General features: G+C 42.4%; 1 protein-coding gene across 1 annotated transcript in view; it reads left to right on the forward strand.

Moving 5' to 3' along the window:
- LOC309352962 (collagen alpha-6(VI) chain-like) overlaps positions 1–19,169 on the forward strand; it is a 66,125-nt gene that overhangs the window by 21,229 nt on the left and 25,727 nt on the right. The window contains exons 8-22 of the mRNA XM_081881786.1: positions 905–1,248; positions 1,350–1,428; positions 4,817–4,962; positions 7,017–7,109; positions 7,223–7,276; positions 7,860–7,931; positions 7,972–8,070; positions 10,394–10,438; positions 10,574–10,627; positions 11,064–11,126; positions 13,349–13,414; positions 16,168–16,221; positions 17,463–17,498; positions 17,684–17,746; positions 17,856–17,918. Of these exons, the coding sequence (XP_081737912.1) occupies positions 905–1,248; positions 1,350–1,428; positions 4,817–4,962; positions 7,017–7,109; positions 7,223–7,276; positions 7,860–7,931; positions 7,972–8,070; positions 10,394–10,438; positions 10,574–10,627; positions 11,064–11,126; positions 13,349–13,414; positions 16,168–16,221; positions 17,463–17,498; positions 17,684–17,746; positions 17,856–17,918 (1,331 nt within the window). The remainder of the gene's footprint in view (positions 1–904; positions 1,249–1,349; positions 1,429–4,816; positions 4,963–7,016; positions 7,110–7,222; positions 7,277–7,859; positions 7,932–7,971; positions 8,071–10,393; positions 10,439–10,573; positions 10,628–11,063; positions 11,127–13,348; positions 13,415–16,167; positions 16,222–17,462; positions 17,499–17,683; positions 17,747–17,855; positions 17,919–19,169) is intronic.

Genomic DNA, 19,169 nt, shown 5'->3' on the forward strand with positions numbered 1-19,169 from the left:
TGCCTCGGAGGTTGAATGGCCTCCGCTGAGGTACCACTGTATTTTTCTCAATTATCTCTGTAAATTTGCAAGCCACCCTTTGCGCCTCGGTTTTAGAATGTTTCAGAAGTCCAACAGTCTTCCGGAATGGATTATGTTCGAAAACCGAGGTACCACTGTGTTGATCAATGTGTGATCCATAAATGTCTTATTGTGGGGGGCATTGAATAAAACTCCCCTCCCCCTGCTCAGTGTTATATGTTTCCCCATACCAGAATGCAACTTTGACCCATTGCTTATCAACTCATCTAGATAACTGTCAAGAACCACTTGCAGAGCTACCGTATTTTTCGCTCTATAAGACGCACCAGACCATAAGACGCACCTAGTTTTTGGAGGAGGAAAACAAGAGAAAAAATATTCTGAATCTCAGAAGCAAGAACAGCAAGAGGGATCGCTGCACAGTGAAAGCAGCAATCCCTTTTGCTGTTCTGGCTTCTGGAATAGCCAGAACAGCAAAAGGGATTGCTGCTTTCACTGTGCAGCGATCCCTCTTGCTGTTCTGGCTTCTGGAATAGCTGCGCAGCCTGCATTCGCTCCATAAGACTCACACACTTCTCCCCTTACTTTTTAGGAGGGAAAAAGTGAGTCTTATAGAGCAAAAAATACGGTAGACGAAATATTTGTCATGGAACAGAGCAATGAAGGATTCATTCGTTCGCTCGCTCAAATGGTCTTATTTTTTTAGCTCTTTTGATATTGATTGTCCCCTAGATCTCCTTTTACAATTGTGGGGTTCCCAGTGATTATTAGCCTCAATCCATATCTCTCTCACCTTCTGTCTTTCACTTTCATTTTCTCCCCTCCAAGTAACTATCCCTTGTGTTTAGTAATTTGGTGGTCTTTTCTCTTCTTCATAAAACAGCATGCTTCGTGGATGTTGTTGTGGGAATAGATGTCTCCTCCCAAAGTCATGGTGACCATATATTCCACGGACAGTCGCAGCTGGAAACCTACCTTCCAAAAATTATAAATGCCCTCACATCCTTAACAGGCGTGAGCTGCAATGCAGGGTCACAGTCGCAAACCAGTGTGGCACTGAAGGTGAAAAACACAGAACCGCAGGTGACATCAAAGTTCCAAATTGATAGTGAAAAACTCTTGAACAGTCTTGTGGGCACCACTGTCAAGAATGCATCCCACCTTAATGCAGACTTTTTGGATTCACTTTGGGAAACATTCCAGATCAAATCTGCCGATCGAAGAAAGGTAAGCTCTCCAGCTTCATCCTGACCTACTAAAAGCCGACAATATATTGTATAATTTTAATACATTTACAAACCATTGTTGTTGTTTTTACTTTCCTCTAGGTGCTCCTTGTATTTTCAGATGGCCTGGACGACGACGTGGAAATCCTGGAACAGAAATCAGAAGAGCTCAAGAAAAAAGGTATGTGGTGAGTTTGATGGAATCAATACGATCGACATATAAAGGCTGCTGGGCGGTGAAAGGAAGTAAGAAATTTCTCGGCATTCGAGAGTCAGGAAACAGAGAATTCAGGAGAGCAAATGTGAGTGACAGTTTTGAAAGAGGCATGGAATTTCTGTAGGATGGGACATTTGACAAGTGTTCCTCGAAACTCTGCAAAAAGGCTGAAGTCTCATTTATTATTGTGATTATTGATCTATTAAATTTTTACCCACTTTCCTTTAATCATGGAACTCAAGGCATCAGATGGTCCCCCCATCCAGACACTGTCTAGACCTAAACCTGTGCAGATTCAGTAAGGTGGTTGCATCCTGTGACCTCAGTGTGGTGTAGGGGTTAAGAGCGGTGGACTCGTAATCTGGTGAACCGGGTCTCCATTCCTCCACATGCAGCTGCTGGGTGACCTTGGGCCAGTCACACTTCTCTGAAGTCTCTCAGGGAGGAAGGGAAAGGAGAATGTTAGCCGCTTTGAGTCTCCTTAGGGTAGTGATAAAGCGGGATATCAAATCCAAACTCTTCTTCTCAGATCAGGCCCTGGTCCCTCAGAAATATGAACCAGGCATCTTATGCCACATGTTTCTGTTCCATGGCCATAATGCTCCATCTGAGGTTCAAGCTAGATATGGTGAAGAACCCATTTGAGTGTCTACCCCACTCACATTTAAAGTCTGTGTACATGAGAAGAAATGCGTGGGGAAGGACTGGCCAAACTTATTTCCTCTCTCTGATCTGATGTCACTTGCATTCCACTGCCTGAAGCAAATTTCTCTTAGTGGTTTTTTTTTTTTTTTGTTTTTTTTGTTGTTTTTTTTTTTTGCTGATAGGAGAATTAAGTAGGGGAAACTGCTTAGAATAGCAGATCACAGGGAGATTGGAAGAAAGGTACATGTTTTTGTCTCCTCTCCTTTGTTGTTCATCATTGCAATAGAATTGAAACGATGTATTCCAAGTAATAATAATAATAATAATGGCAATAATTATTTATTATTTGTACCCCGCCCATCTGGCTGGGCTTCACCAGCCACTCTGGGAGGCTTCCAACAAATATTAAAAATACATTAAAATGTCACACATTAAAAACTTCCCTGAAAAGGACTGCATCAGATATCTTCTAAATGTCAGGTAGTTGTTTATCTCTTTGACATCTGATGATGGGAGGGCGTTTCACAGGGTGGGCGCCACTACCAAGAAGGCCCTCTGCCTGCTTTCCTGTAGCTTTGCTTCTCACAATGAGGGAATCACCAGAAGGCCCTCGGCGCTGGACCTCAGCGTCCGGGCAGAACGATGGGGGTGGAGATGCTCCTTCAGGTATACAGAGGCCCAGTGTCCCTGTTTGCCCGGGACGTTCATGGAATTACAGAAGCCATCCTGGAATTTGATCCTGGAATCATCAACATCATTATTGTTTATGAAATTATTCATTATTGTTTATGAAATTTATATACCGCCCTATACCCAGAGGTCCCAGGGTGGTTCACCAAAAAAAATCAAAATATAAAACCACAAAATACATAATCAAAATAAAAACAACACCCCCCACCCCCCCAAAAAAACACATTTGAAAAGGGCATAGGATCCTCACCATCAACAAACCTGGACATGAGCCAATCGTCGTCAAAGACCACGATCTCAGAAATGTCTGGCAATATTTACTGGCAACCAGATTGGCCGGCTGCCTTTCTGATACAACGACAAAAATAAGAGGGGGGGGGATTAGCTTTGGTTGCTCAGCAGATGTAATAATGGTGCTTCACCTTCCACAAGGGAAAGGCCTGTATCTAATGTTACAAACGAGTCCTCTTTGCTGAGTTTGATCTTATTTCTTCTTCTTTTAAAAGTTTTTAATTAACAATTTCAACATATCAAAATATCAAAACATCTCATATTCATTTTCCCCCTTTCCCCCCACCTCCCCGAGACTCCCCTCAGCTCCTCTCTCTGATTTTTCAACACATATTACTCTCTGCATACTGTAAAATTGTACAATTCCTTATATTATCTATCTGCTATGTTAACAATCAATAAATTTGTGTATGTTTATTCAAAAGCTGCCAAGGAGTCCGATTCATTTAGTTGCCTTTTTAAGTAATTTGTAAAGAGTTCCCATTCTTCTTTGAAGTCACAGTTGTCCTTATCTCGCAATGTTAGTTTAGCCAGCTCTGTATAGTTCATCAATTTCTCTTGCCACTGTTCTTTTGTTGTGGTTTCCTCATTCTTCCATCCTTGTGCTTTCAAGACTCTTGCTGCTGTTGTTGCATACATAAATAGATTCTTTCTTTTCCTTGGCAGGTCTTATCCTACAATCCCTGACATAAATGCTTCTGGGTTTTTTAAAAAAACAAATGTCTTTTTAAACATTTTCTTCAATTCATTGTATATCATTTCCCAATTTTTTAAAAATTTCTCTACATTCCCACCACATATGATAAAAATGATCTTCTTTCTTCTTGGCACTGTTTCTACCGATGAGCTGGTGGCGCTTGTGGCTGACTCTGGTGGCCCCAAAAGCTGTGCATCTTTTAGTACAGAGCTCATGCACAAATCAGCTGGCTTCCAAGGCACACATCCCATATTGGAGGGTATGGTATTCCGCTGACTGTCAGTCCCTGGAATCACAAGTGGGTGGAGTGTTGCCACACTCAATTTCTGCTTTTGGGCTTTCCACATGCTTCTGGCTGGCCACTGTGAGAAGAAGATGCTGAACTAACATAGGGTTGTCATTAAGTAGTGGGTGGACAAAGCAGATGACACAGAGATTTCTCCAAGTACTGTATTTTTTGCTGTATAAGACGCACCAGACCATAAGACGAACCTAGTTTTTGGAGGAGGAAAACAAGAAAAAAATTATTCTGAATCTCAGAAGCCAGAACAGCAAGAAGGATCGCTGTGCAGTGAAAGCAGCAATCCCTCTTGCTGTTCTGGCTTCTGGGATAGCTGCGCAGCCTGCATTCGCTCCATAAGACGCACACACATTTCCCCTTACTTTTTAGGAGGGAAAAAGTGAGTCTTATAGAGCAAAAAATACGGTAGTTCTTTATAAGTAAGCTGGAACTCAACTGAACAGCAAACAGCTCAGCCAGCCTGCTTTTATAGGCAGTCGGCTGTCAACACTGTAACAACAACAACCAAGGGGTTCCCGCCTAAATTAACTTATATGGACCTGAGTGAAAACGATATACACAATACCCCTGGTGGCCAGGGTGAGAACTTCAATACATAACACCTACCATATTTATTTATTTTTGAGGGGGGTGTCGGGTCAAAGTTGTTGGGCATGCCGAAAGACGGTGTTTTGATTTCTAAAACTCCATGTTATACTCTTACAAATCACAACTGACATTTTAAACAGGATTAGATGCGCTGATAACTGTCGTTCTGGAAGGGGCTGAAAAAATTAACGATCTTCAATATATTGAGTTTGGGAAAGGATTTGGATACAGGACGCAACTGAATATTGGCATGAGAAATATTGCCAGTCATCTGTCCAAGTACGTGGTAAGTAAATCACCAAAGAACCAGCTTACAGATGTTAAATTCTACTTTGTTTGATGGCTCTTTCTGAAACCTTCAAGGCTTAAGCAGGGAGATGGCAGGCCGGGTTTTTTTTGAAGTGTGTGAGACCTAAATCAGTTACTACTAAGGTTGCTTCCGCACTAGAGCTCTGTAATGCTGCTGAAATATTGCTTTTCCATCGCTTCAAAATGAAGGTTATACAAAGGACAGAATATAGTGTTATATTATCCAGCAATGCTCCTCCCCCACCTCTACCCTTCTATAATGTCTGCTTAGAAATAAGTTCCATTCCGGAAAAAAATAATTTCCATTGTTACCTGAAAGCTTGAGTTTTCCTATTACATTAAAATAGATGATAACATTGAAATACAGTGGTACCTCGGGTCAAGTACTTAATTCGCTCCGGAGGTCTGTACTTAACCTGAAACTGTTCTTAACCTGAAGCACCACTTTAGCTAATGGGGCCTCCTGCTGCCGCCACGACGCCGGAGCACGATTTCTGTTCTTATCCTGAAGCAAAGTTCTTAACCTGAAGCACTACTTCTGGGTTAGCGGAGTCTGTAACCTGAAGCGTATGTAAGCTGAAGCATATGTAACCTGAGGTACCACTGTAAAGCAGTACGTTAACACCCCTCTCCCCCTGAAAAACTGTACTATACAAAGGGCAGTTCAGAAGTAATCCACCAGCTGTGCTGAACAGCGAAGCAATAAATTAGGCTAAACTTGCAGACAGGAAACTTTTGATTAAGGGAGCTGTTCCCTTTAAAAGCCTGAAAAGTGTTTTGCGGGTGCCTAATGGCCAGGCTGGTGTTGCTATAGCAAATATATAGTGCCGTCCCCCTTAAATCACTGCAAATCGGGGGGGGGGGGGGAATCAGAGGACAACACAAGATATGCTTCAGTGCAATTGTTTGATGATGCTGTGTGGTCGCTAGAAACGGACTCTTGAAAAGCAGCCAAACTTGTGAAATTCATTCCAACATTTATTTGTTTAATTTATCTAGAAAATGTATAGAAGTTCTCGATCAAAATGCTTTGCAGGCACAAATAAGACTGGAGAGAAAACACACAACTAAAACCCACCGTTCAATTAAAATGTATAAGACATAAAACCAGCATTGTTAAAAACAAATGCAGATAAAAACCAATATACACGAAATTATCATAATTAAAAACAGATATAAAATAAAGTTTTAAAAGCTGATGTAGGTAACTAAAATTATATTTCTGAATAGGCTTGCTGATGCAAATATGTTTTCAACAGGCATCTAAAACATAGGTAGGGATTTCCAAAGCCCATATTCTGCCTGGCGAAGTAAAGGAAGAAATCCTTGCAATTGCACAATGGACATTAATGTGGCACTTGCAAAAATGGAACTTCTGCAAATCAAAGCAACTGAATAGGTGCAAATGGGACAAGGCAATACCTTAAGCAAATAGTATGACTAACTTTCATTGGGTTGGGGCTAAAACAGCAGCAATGTGATGACAGTTGATAACCGTGCATGATTAAAAACTGTAGGCGAGTCCTGTCACTGTGTCATATTGGTGTAGCAATCCGATACAAATTTGTTCCCAAAGTGTGACAGGTTGCACTTCAGAATTCTAAGAGTTCATTCTGTTCTTTCTCTCTTTTTTATATACATTCTTATTGGTTTTTTTAACATATCATTTCCAACAATCATGTAACATAACTTCTTATCTTATACAATATTTTAGACTTCCGTCGACTCCTCTGATGATTTTTCATTCTTTATCACTTATTCTGCATTTCTTAATTTCTCTATTACTCTTAATTATCATTAACTAATAACTCTCCTCATGGTCTTTCTTGCAGTATTTCAAATAGTCCTCCTTACAGAACTGCTTGCAGTCCTACTAGCGTAATCTGTCCATTACAATTACTTTTCAAAGAGTTCACATATTTACTCCAGTCTTCTAAGAATCTCTGGTCCCACAGGTTTCAAACCTTTCCTGCTAATTTATCTAATCCTGCATAGTCCATCAATTTCATCTACCCTTCTGTTCATTCTCAGGCCAATATTGCCGAGCGAACATGTTGCTGTGTGTTTTGCAAATGTGTCGGTGAAGAGGGAGAAGCAGGAGACCCAGGAAGACACGGGATGAAGGCAAGGAATTTGGATTTTAACCGGAGAGGCGCTGTCCTCAAAAGCCTCTGATAGTTTCATGTGCTCTGAAAATGATATTTGGTGTTAATAAGTCTCCTTGATCTCCATTTTAGGGCCTTCAAGGTGTTAGAGGAAGTCCAGGACACTTAGGAGAAGAAGGAGAGGCTGTAAGCTATTAAGTTACATACATACATTTTTTGGGGTGGGGTGGGGGAGTAGAATATTTCCAAATATTGGCCAGAATCCAAATGGCACGCAACTCTATCTCTGAGTAAAAGGTGCTCTGGGTTTGCGTTGCTGAAACACGAGGCCTCTACAAGCCACATGTCAAGACTCTTCTGAAACTTAGATGTCAAAAAGACAAATAACTACCAAACTTTTAGAAGACATCTGAAGGCAGCCCTGTTTAGGGAAGCTTTTAATGTTTAATAGGTTATTGTATTTTAGTGTTTTGTTGGAAGCCGCCCAGAGTGGCTGGGGAAACCCAGACAGATGGGCGGGGTATAAATAAATTATTATTATTATTATTATTATTATTATTATTATTATTATTATTATTATTATTATTTGAATTTCAAGGATGCCATGAACGGAGGATGATACCTGCTGTCCCCCCCAAAAAAAGATTCAACTGAGTGTGCACGGCATCATAGCAGTTTCACTTTTCTCTTGTCCCCTAACTGAAAGGGATACCAATCCCTGCTGTCACAACTTCCCTCTCTTAATGGTCGTGCTTATTTTTGTTGCCAGGGCCCACGAGGGATGCCAGGGCCAGATGGAGAAAGGGGCGACAAGGGTTGCCGTGGTAACCAAGGACCCAAGGCAAGCATCAGCTATAATTTCATTCTTTTCTAACACATAGCGAAATGTTCCTTCCGATCTTCTTGTGTCTTACGGTCCTCAAATTGACATGAGCTCTTCTGATCCTTTGCAGGGGCAGAGAGGAATATTGGGCCGAAAGGTACAGAAAAGTGTTTTTCTTCTCCTTTCCTGAATAAGTATGAATGTGTGATGGTGTCTTAAATGAGCATCGCTTGCAAATGGTGGTATGACAGATTTGGTACGATCAAATATGGCCCTCTATCGCTGTTGACTCCATCTAACAAAACCATGGCATGAAACTTCAAAAATGAACCACGATACTCATAAGTAAGGCTGCAGCCCTAACTCCACTCACCTGGAAGTAAGCAATACTGAATTCCATAGGTAAAAGGTAAAGGTAAAGGACCCCATGACGGATAAGTCACGGCGATTATGGGATTGCAACACTTATCTCGCTTTCAGGCTGAGGGAGCTGGCGTTTGTCCACAGACAGCTTTCTGGGTCATGTGGCCAGCATGACTAAATTGCTTCTGGTGCAATGGGACACTGTGACAGAAACCACAGCACACAGAAATGCCGTTTACCTTCCCGCCGCAGAGGTACCTCTTTATCTACTTGCACTGGTATGCTTTCGAACTGCTAAGTTGACAGGAGCTGGCACAGAGCAACGGGAGCTCAACCTGTTGTGGGGATTTGAACCACCGACCTTCTGATAGGCAAGCCCAAGAGGCTCAGTGGTTTAGACCACAGCGCCACCATAGAACTTACATGTAACTTACATGTAAGTATATAGATTGGCTCTGCTGCTGTGCCCACATCACACCAAGCCCTCTGCTGCCTCGCCCCTTCCCCTGTTGGTAACCAGAAGTGATGTGTGGCATTGGGAAACCAATTAAGCAATGCTGCCCTACCCTTCTGGCTTAAAATACTAAATAAATTCATGGTTGGGAGGGGGGGGAGAGAGAAAGGAGTTGTTTACAGATCTCCTTCTCCCCTGCTGTCCTCACCTCAAGACTGCCTTCCCTTTTGATAGCCCTGGATGGCTCTGAGTGGACCCAATCTGGCCAGGGCAATCTGGAGCTGCCTTAACCTAATTTGGCAGAATCCTGGGTCGATCTGAATCAGCCTGATTTGGATCAGCTCCAGGATTGGAAGTAGTATGAGCTAGGTAAACGTAAAGGGACCCCCGACCATTAGGTCCAATCGCGGATGACTCTGGGGTTGTGGCATTCATCTCGCTTTATTGGCCAAGGGAGCCGGCGTACAGCTTCCGGGTCATGTGGCCAGCATGACTAAGCCGCTTCTGGCAAACCAGAGCAGCGCATGGAAATGCCGTTTACTTTCCCGCAGGAGCGGTCCCTATTTATCTACTTGCACTTTGACCTGCTTTCGAACTGCTAGGTGGGCAGGAGCAGGGACCGAGCAACGAGAGCTCACCTCGTTGCGGGGATTCAAACTGCCGACCTTCTGATCGGCAAGTCCTAGGCTCTGTGGTTTAACCCACAGCGCCACCCGCTATGAGCTAGAGAGAACTATTGCCCTCGTGTTCTTCTTTGTGAACTTCCTGCAGGCAAAAGGGTGGGCATTTGGGGAGGCAGAATGCTGCAGTAGACCCTGATCTGCTCCACCAAAGTTCTCCTTATGTTCTTACGGAATTGTGTCACTATCTTGGGATGTGCTCTTCTGTGAGAACAGCCTAGCTTAATTTTAATATTTGGAAAGCTAAGCAGAAGCCTTTTTTGTTCCAGGAGACATTTGGTTAATGAAGGGTGTTTGGGGTAACTTCTCATTCTTGTTGCTTCCGGGTTTTTAAAGTTATTTTTTTTAAAAAGCAGTTTATGGAAATAGCTTTTCGTTAGCCAGTCAACAGCTCAGCTATAAATGAAGTCAATAAATGCAGGCATACAATCTGCACTAACTACATGGGTGTGTGTTGCAGATCTTTACTTGGGGGTGTTAGAAGAGTAACTGTGGGAAAACAGCCATCACATTGCTTTACAGCTGCAATCCTGCATGCGGTTACCAGGGAGTCCTGCTCAATTCAACGAGACTTACTTCTGAGCAGACACACATAGGATTGTGCTGACAGCAATGCAGAAATGAGGCCCCAGTTGATGTAACACTAATAAAAATTATTTTGTGAACTTCAGTTCCTGAGGTTTTGAAGTTTTCAGAGTGGTGGGCTTGACTGTGGAGTTCCTTTAAGCAATTGAAAAATAATAATCAGATAACAACAATAAAGGAAAATACTTAGGAAAAAATGGCTGTACATACTGTATTATGTTTTGTATTAAACAGCACATTAATTAATGTATTAACTGTTGGGTCTTGTGGAACTCATTGTAAAGCACTCTGCAGGGGTCTTTGAAATAGAATTTGCAAGATCCGACCGTGCCTGTAAACATGTGCTCAATACTGAGATGAATTTGGGAGATAATTCCTGGTTTTATGTGTTCTTGCAGGGAAACAAGGGGGATAATGGATTTGACGGCGTTAATGGAGAGCCAGTAAGATTTTTATTTCTTTGTTTTGCTTTTCAGTGTTCTGTTTGAATTAGCGAACTTATCCCCGCCCCCGCCCCCGCCCCCGCCCCCAATAGAGTTAATTGCATACCTATAGGCCATTTAATGTATCTTCTTCAGGGTTCTTCTGGACCTCCAGGAATTAAAGGAGAAAAGGGTAACCCAGGCAGCCAGGTAATTTCATTTGCTCGTTTTAGATACCTGTAGCTCACTTGTGAAAGAAACTTTCCCAGGGCGACTTTACAGTTAGAATAAAAGCATAGCATTTTACAATAATTCAACAAAAGTAATAAAATGAATACCATAAATAGAAACAGCAATAAAAACACGGCAATAACTGGCCCGGCATTTTAAAAAAAGTACTTAAAAGAAGCAACTCTGGGTTAAGTGCTTGGGAGAATGAAATGGCCTTTGTCTGGCACTGATAAGGGTTCGAGCCTCGTCCGTGGGAGCTGCTTCTAATCTTCTTAACATGGAAAGTTTGCTTCTGTTATGTCTGCCTTGAGCCTAAACAGCAGCCCGTTTAATGCCAAAAACATCAGACACACAAAATAATGGATCGCTTATATCTTCTTGTTCTAAAGCTCTCATGCACTGTTATTCTTCAAAGGGCAGCCCAGGACCAAGGGGACTCCCTGGTGATCGCAGTGAAAAGGGCTTCCAAGGAGACCCAGTAAGTTTTGTTTTCCAAAGGCAAGAGAGAAGGAAATGACTCTGCTCACCGCACTGATACTGTACAGTATTTGCATTTCTCTCTCTCTCTCTCTCTCTCTCTCTTGCAAGCGTGGGACTGCTTTATTTTTCCATGTCATTTTTAAATATGCAAGAGGAGCAAGTGTGGAAGGTTGGACAAAATTAAACAAGGAGTTGCCCCCCTCTAGCTAAGGGTCTTCTACCAATGGGTCTATTCCCTCCCTAACTCCTTACATGCTGCAAGTTATATAAAAGGTAAAGGGACCCCTGACCATTAGGTCCAGTCGTGGACGACTCTGGGGTTGCGGTGCTCATCTCGCTTTATTGGCCGAGGGAGCCGGCGTACAGCTTCCGGGTCATGTGGCCAGCATGAATAAGCTGCTTCTGGTGAACCAGAGCAGCGCACGGAAACACCGTTTACCTTCCCACCAGATTGGTACCTATTTATCTACTTGCACTTTGATGTGATTTCAAACTGCTGGTGCGCAGGAGCAGGGACCGAGCAACGGGAACTTACCCCATCACGGGGATTTGAACCGCCAACCTTCTGATCGGCAAGTCCTAGGCTCTGTGATTTAACCCACAGCGCCACATGTCTTTAATTCCTCCTAGGAGTTGAAATAGAACTCAGTTTTTTCTTTTTTGAAGAAAAGCCTTGTTGGCGGCTCACCACATTGCTCTCTGTGCTCCAGAGAGCTGCGCTTGGTCAGCCAGGTGGCAGAGGACAATTCGGCCTAACCTCCATCACCACACTACAGCTCGTGGACGAGATGTCAGAACACACTGATTACGGATCCTCACTGGGCAGCTGTCCGGGGAAGGGCAGCAATCTCTTTATCAGCCACTTCCTGGAGTTCTTTGGGCAAAATTTTGTTTTCCCTAAGGGAATTCAGCCGCAGCCTCTGATCATACTGACTGCTTGAATCGAAGGGGCAAGAGGCTAGTGGCGCTTGCATTGAACAGGCAATGTGAGCATGATTTTGCTAACACCGAGAGACTTTGGGGGGGGGTCACACAAACCAGGAACAGTGAGCCCCCATCTACACTATACTTTTGAAGCAGAGTCATATTGTCTGAAACAGTCCCTCCTGGGGGGAATCCTGGGAACTGTAGTTTGCTGAGGGCACTGAGAGGTATTAGGCATACCCTCCAACATTTGTCCGATGAAAATAGGGACGTCCCATTCCATGATGATAATGTTACTATTTATACCCCATGCATCTTGACTGGGTTGCCCCAGCCACTCTGGGCGACTTCCAACATATATATATATATTAAAAAACTTTAAACATTTTTAAAAAACCTTCCCTATACAGGATTGCTTTCAGACAGCTTGGGGGAGTCACATAATTCCATACCCTCCAACATTTCTCCAATGAAAATAGGGACATCCTAAGGAAAAGAGGGACATTTCTGGATCAAGATGGATGTCCAGATGGGCGGGGTATAAATAATAAAGTTGTTGTTGTTGTTCTTGTTGTTATATCAGACACCAGGACATATTCTTTAAATCAGGGACATCCCTGGAAAATAGGGACACTTGGAGGGTCTGGTGTTAGGAGATCACTATTCCCCCACCCTCCCCACAGAGCTACAATTCCCAGAGTGGTTTTAACCCCCTTCCCAGGAAATTCTGGCGACTGTTACTCTGTAAGAGGAATTCCTCTGTTAGGATTTCTCCCTTGTCAGCCACCTGACATCACAATGACACCAGGTGGCTCCTTTTCGCTCCACAATTTGAAACCAAAGCTTTGTTTATACCCGTGGTTCTCAACCTTTGTCGGGGTGTGTGTCATGGACTGCTTGAGTATCTGATGAAAGCTATGAACCCCGTCCCCAAATTTCCCCCCACAAAGACAGTCTTCAAGGTAGGTGGGAGGAAATAAAGGAAACAATTTGTGTGTGTGTGTGTGTGTGTGTGTGTGTGTGTGTGAGAGAGAGAGAGAGAGAGAGAGAGAGAGAGATTTACAGACCCCATGAGTCCATAGACCAGAGGTTAAGAACCTGTGCTCTCCCCCATCTCTCTCATATCTATCTGTCTGTCTGTCTGTCTGTCTGTCTGTCCGTCCGTCCGTCCGTCCGTCCATCTATCTATCTATCTATCTATCTATCTATCTATCTATCTATCCACCACCACCACCACCATCATCTATCTATATCAATCAATGTGGGAACATTAACATTTCTTTCCCTTTCATCTAGGGTATTCCTGGACCAGATAGTAGCATAGCAGGACCGAAAGGTTTAGAAGGGGGAAGAGGAAGAGAGGTAAAATACCATCTTATATGCCTCGTTTATTATTTGCCTGTGAAAAGTAGTTTCTACAGAAATATAGTATAATAAATGCCAGAGCGGTGATGTGTATGATTAGTATGGCAACCACACCTCTCCCACTTCTGAACCAAGCTGTGACCAGCCCATTTCAAATGATGTTAAGGATTTTATTACTTTACAGCTCTAGAAGAACTGATAGAATATGAAATAACAATAACAATAAGCAACCCAGGTTCCCACAGGTCTAAGACAGGTTCTTCTTACTTCTCTCCCACACTAACTTCCTTAGTTTCTCCATTCCAGATTTTACTCATCTCTCTAAGTCTTGTATTTATCCAGCCATATCATTTTCTCCCCTTTCCCTATATCAATCCAACTTGGTTTTTGTTTTTTTCTGATGTGTTCCCAAACTCACCACCAGTCTCTTGGTGATAACTTTTCAACCTTCACTATTACTGTCCAGCACAAAAGGAGTACTTCATCCCACCTTGAAATATCTGTGTATCAGGCCTTGTTCTTCTGTTCTGCCCAACATATACTAAGCATTTTAGTGTTTAGATGCTTACTAATAAGCATATTAGCTACTGAAATCTGTGTTCATCCATTTCTATATTTGAAACATTGGCCAAGCATTTTGTGTGTGCCTTGCTACACTTCTACTTATGTCAAAACATTCCCCAGCCCAGAGTGCCTGGGGAAACCTAGCCCTATACATAGCTGTCAACTTTTCCCTTTTCTTGCAAGGAATCCTATTCAGAATAAGGGAATTTCCCTTTAAAAAAGGGAAACGTTGACAGCTATGGCCATATGGGAGAGGTATCATCATCATCTGCTTTTAGCTACAGTATGTTATTAGTCTCATGATTCCATGTCCCTATAAGCTTGAACCCTTTTGATTTCTGCTTTATCAGTCATAAAGTGATCTACCAGTTATATACCTATAGAAATATACACAAGTCATTTTAGTTTTACACTGCAAAATCCCTTGCAGCTGGTTCGTGCTGGTTCTGTGGTCGCCTGGCTCCGACCTTAGCTGCAGGAGAGATGTTGGGAATTCCATTCCTCCTGTGCTGCAGATGTGTGGGATTGTTACACGTCACATGTCTGTGTTTACATTCCAGCACTGATTGTTGGAGTCCTGTGAGCGGGAATTGAGATACGCTGTTCTGTTCTGTATAGCTACTGCTTTTGCAGTTCTCTCTCCAAGGAAGAAAGACAGAGAGAGAAGCCATGTTTTCATTGTTAGGTTACGTTTGATTTTGTGTGCAATAAATTCGACTTAGCTGTTACACCTCAAGGCTCAGCTTCTGTTTGGACTCTGCTAGTCGTGTGCTCAGGTCCTTGGATATGGGTCACATCAGTGTGACGGGACACTGGAGTGATGCTGTGTTTTTGGGGAGGCACCGGCCTCAGCATTATCCCCCAACAAGAGCTAGCTACAGACTTGAACTCACACCAGATTATGAAGGCCATCTGCTTTGCAACGTGTTTTGTACTTGTTTTACGAACGTAATTTTCTTCTTGTTTTAATATTGTTTGCCTCTGTGATATATATTTTTTCTCCTTAGTGTTGGTGCTATGGAGATTTTTTTTAACAATAATTTTTATTAAGGATTTTCTTAATTTACAAAAGTGCATGCATTGTCTCTTTTTCCAGGTTGTGTTTTCTACAGATCAATTACATTTGCTGTGAGACATTAGTGTTCTATGCAGTGTGTGTGTGTGTGTGTGTATGTGTGTGTGTGTGTAGTGATACTTTGGTTCTCAAATGCTTTGGTACTCAAACAACTTGGAACCCAAACACTGCAAACTTGGAAGTAAGTGTTCTGGTTTGCGAACTGTTTTTCGGAAGCCGAACGTGTTCTGTTTTGAGTGCCACGCTTCCGTTTTGAGTGTTACGCTGAGGTCTGTCTGTTTTTGCTATTTATTTTGTGTTTTTGTTTTTGCAGCTCTTTTCTGTTTTTTTGTTGTGTTTTTTTTACTGTGGAACCCAGTTCAGCTACTGATAGATTGTGTGACTGCAGTACATTGTTTACTGCTTTCATTTTGTGGATCAATGGTCCCGTTAGATAGTAAAATTCATATTAAATTGCTGTTATAGGGGTTGTATTTAAAAGTCTGGATTAATCCATTTTGCATTACTTTCTATGGGAAAGCGCACCTTGGTTTTGGAATGCTTTGGTTTTTGGAATGGACTTCCAGAACGGATTAAGTTTGAGAACCAAGGCACCACTGTATTTGCAAATAAATGCCAAGAATTTGCAGGCTGGCACCTGTAGCGCTGTCCAGGGTCCTGAAGCCCCAACTCCAGACCAGGCCCTGCCAACTTCTTTAGCTCATTTCTCTTGCCTGACCAAATTCCTGATGGACCAGGTGTGCTGCATGATAGTTACTGAAACCACTTTTGCAGATTAATGCTTTTCTTTTTCTAAAATGTGCAGGCAGCCCGTAGCAATGTCGTCTCATACCCAAAGCTCCCGTTTCTAACTTCTGTAAACAGACGAGTGGTTTTCACATGCAGCGTGAATAACACAATGAAACATATTTTATCTTACTTGCCAACATCTGGTAAGGTGCTATAAGTTTGAGAAGATGAATTTTCCTGTGTTGGCTATCTTCTTTAGGCATCTGTTTGCCACTGTGAGAACAGAATACTGACCAGATGGGCCTTTGGCCTCATAGTGCAGGGGTCTTATGCTGGTAAAGATGTTGCAACTTAAACTTAAATTCAAATGTTTTGCTTTCAGGGTGAGAGGGGACCAAGTGGTCCCACGGGATTGCCCGGCTTGAAAGGAACCAGAGTAAGAGCCAAAGAACGAAGTTGCTGACATTGTTTTCCCTGTGAAAGAACTTCATGGTGGTAATGCAAGGCAGACAGCAACTGTGTGAGAGTCCTATCACTGGGTCTACTGCCAGCAATAGGCAGAAAACCCTAAGCTCCCTCTTCCACAAACAGAAATCCCTTTGAGAATATTGGAATTACAGTTGCGTGAGACTTTCCCCCTTTCTCTAAATCTTTGCCACTTGATTCTGGGAAATGTCTTGAGGTCGAGAAAAGAGTTCTTGTGGGTCCAGATTCATAGCAGAGTCTGGACACTGAAATCAATAGGGTGCATCTTCTGTTGGGGGGCGGCAGGGAGGTTTCACCATTGCACTCTATTAGAAGCTAAATTCAAAAAGTGTTTGGAAGGTTCGGATGCTTCAAAATGTGGCTGCACAGTTGTTAAATGGCACCAGGCATGGAAAACATATTGTTGCATGCCACTCCAGTCTCCAAGCAGTGTGAGATCCCAGGGGTTTTATTTCTTCTGAATGAAGGACAGTGGAGACTGTGGTATCTATGTGGGGCTATCTTTGAAGGTGACCCGGAAACTACAACTAATCCAGAATGCGGCAGCTAGACTGGTGACTGGGAGCGGCCACTGAGACCACATAACGCCGGTCTTGAAAGACCTACATTGGCTCCCGGTACGTTTCCGAGCACAATTCAAAGTGTTGCTGCTGGCCTTTAAAGCCCTAAACAGCCTTGGTCCAGTATATCTGAAGGAGCGTCTCCATCCCCATCGTTCTACCCAGACACTGAGGTCCAGGGTCGAGGGCCTTCTGGCGGTTCCCTCACTGCGAGAAGCCAAGTTACAGGGAACCAGGCAGAGGGCCTTCTCAGTAGTGGCGCCCGCCCTGTGGAACGCCCTCCCATCAGATGTCAAAGAGAAAAACAACGACCAGACTTTTAGGAGGCATCTGAAGGCAGCCCTGTGTAGGGAAGCTTTTAATGTTTGATGCATTACTGTATTTTAATATTTTGTTGGGAGCTGCCCAGAGTGGCTGGGGAAGCCCAGCCAGATGGGTGGGGTATAAATAATATATTAATTATTTTTATTATTATTATTAATGGTTTGTCACACAGCATCCTAGAGCTACGCACATCTTCTTAAGAGTAAGCCCTTTTAAACTCAATGGTACTTATATCCAAGTGGACATAGGCTAATTAAAGTGAGATCTAAATAGAAATGTTTAACTTATTGCAATTTTCTTGTCATAGGGACATCAAGGCCGAAGAGGCCAGCCTGGCCCCCAGGTATGTGTGCATTATATATATATATTATTTATTTATAGGAGTGCTGTTTTATCATGATGGCAATATATTAGATTGTCTTACAAAGAAAACTGTCTGGCCTCAGTGTAATTTGGTCTCTAATTCAACTTATTTCTTCATGAATGAAGATTTTAAGTCTGGCCTTTTCTTTCTTTTGTTTGCTACAGGGAAGACAAGGGCCCCGTGGTCCTAGCGGTTTTCCTGGACAGCAAGGATTTAAAGGTCCACAGGTCAACGTTAAAAATATTCATGTTTATTTCTGAGGGAAATTGAGAGAGTCTGTGCTGAAAACATGATTTGTTCATATTCAATTTTCTGTTTTTTATAATATGTTTCTAGGGTGTGAGAGGAATCCAGGGCGTGAAGGGAATGAAAGGAAATCCAGGAAACAAAGGGTTTCCTGTATGTAAACACTTTCTTTTCTTTTCTTTTTTAAATCTCAAATCATCTTAAATTAACTAAAATCCTATCATCCATTTTTTTTTGGGGGGGGGATGCAGGGGTACGCATACCCCTAAACATTTTGTGAATCTTTCTACTTTGTACTTTGTACTTGTACCGTTTACTATATTTATTTCCCCCGATTTGAACTATAAAATGCTGATTTTCTTGAGTCAAAATGGGAGTACCCCTAAACATTTTATTTTTAGGAAAAAACACTGCTATCTATATCTATCTATCATCTATCTATCTATCTATCTATCTATCTATCTATCTATCTATCGGTCTCTCTCTCTCTCTCTCTCTCTCTCTCTTTCTCTTATCATCTATCTATCTATCTATCTATCTATCATCTATCTATCTATCTATCTATCTATCTATCTATCATCTATCTATCTATCTATCTATCTATCTATCTCTATCTATCATCTATCTATCATCTATCTATCTATCTATCTATCTATCTATCTATCTATCTATCTATCTATCTATCGCTCTCTCTCTCTCTCTCTCTCTATCTTATCATCTATCTATCTATCTATCATCTATCTATCTATCTATCTATCATCTATCTATCTATCTATCTATCTATCTATCTATCTACCTATCTATCTATCATCTATCTATCTATCTATCTATCTATCATCTATCTATCTATCATCTATCTATCATCTATCTATCTATCTATCTATCTATCTATCTATCTATCTATCTATCACAATGTGAAATAAAGTCTAGAGTCAGTCAGTAAAACAGATTCCATATTGACTGTGGCTAAAACATCCCCCTACAACCTTAGTTTGTCCCTGAGGCACAGGGGTGCAAGTGCACAGGAGGCAAAGACCACACTCTGAGCCAAAAACCTGGGTAAAACATAGTCACAACTTTGAGGACGTTCAGCATGGAGGTAGATGTGGCATTGTGGCAAATAGCCAGCTATTGGGCAGCGCCACTGCTGGCTGATGTCTCCTCCCTCCAGCCCACTGGCTGGGGGTCAAAATGGACTTGCAGGATCTCTCGGAGTGCCCCCCCTGCCATTGGTGTGGGATGTTCCAGTTGGCTGTCCACCCACAATCTGAGTGTGTGACAGCCAGTCTCCCTCTACCCCTACCCCAAGCAGGAACATCCATAAGGGGGCCAGCCCTTTGGATGGTGGCACATTAAAAGAAAAATGCTATGCTGAGTAATTAGCCAGATGCATAGTTTTGCCCT

Source organism: Podarcis erhardii, assembly GCF_964252035.2.
Source record: "Podarcis erhardii genome assembly, chromosome: 12".
Taxonomy (NCBI): domain Eukaryota; kingdom Metazoa; phylum Chordata; class Lepidosauria; order Squamata; family Lacertidae; genus Podarcis; species Podarcis erhardii.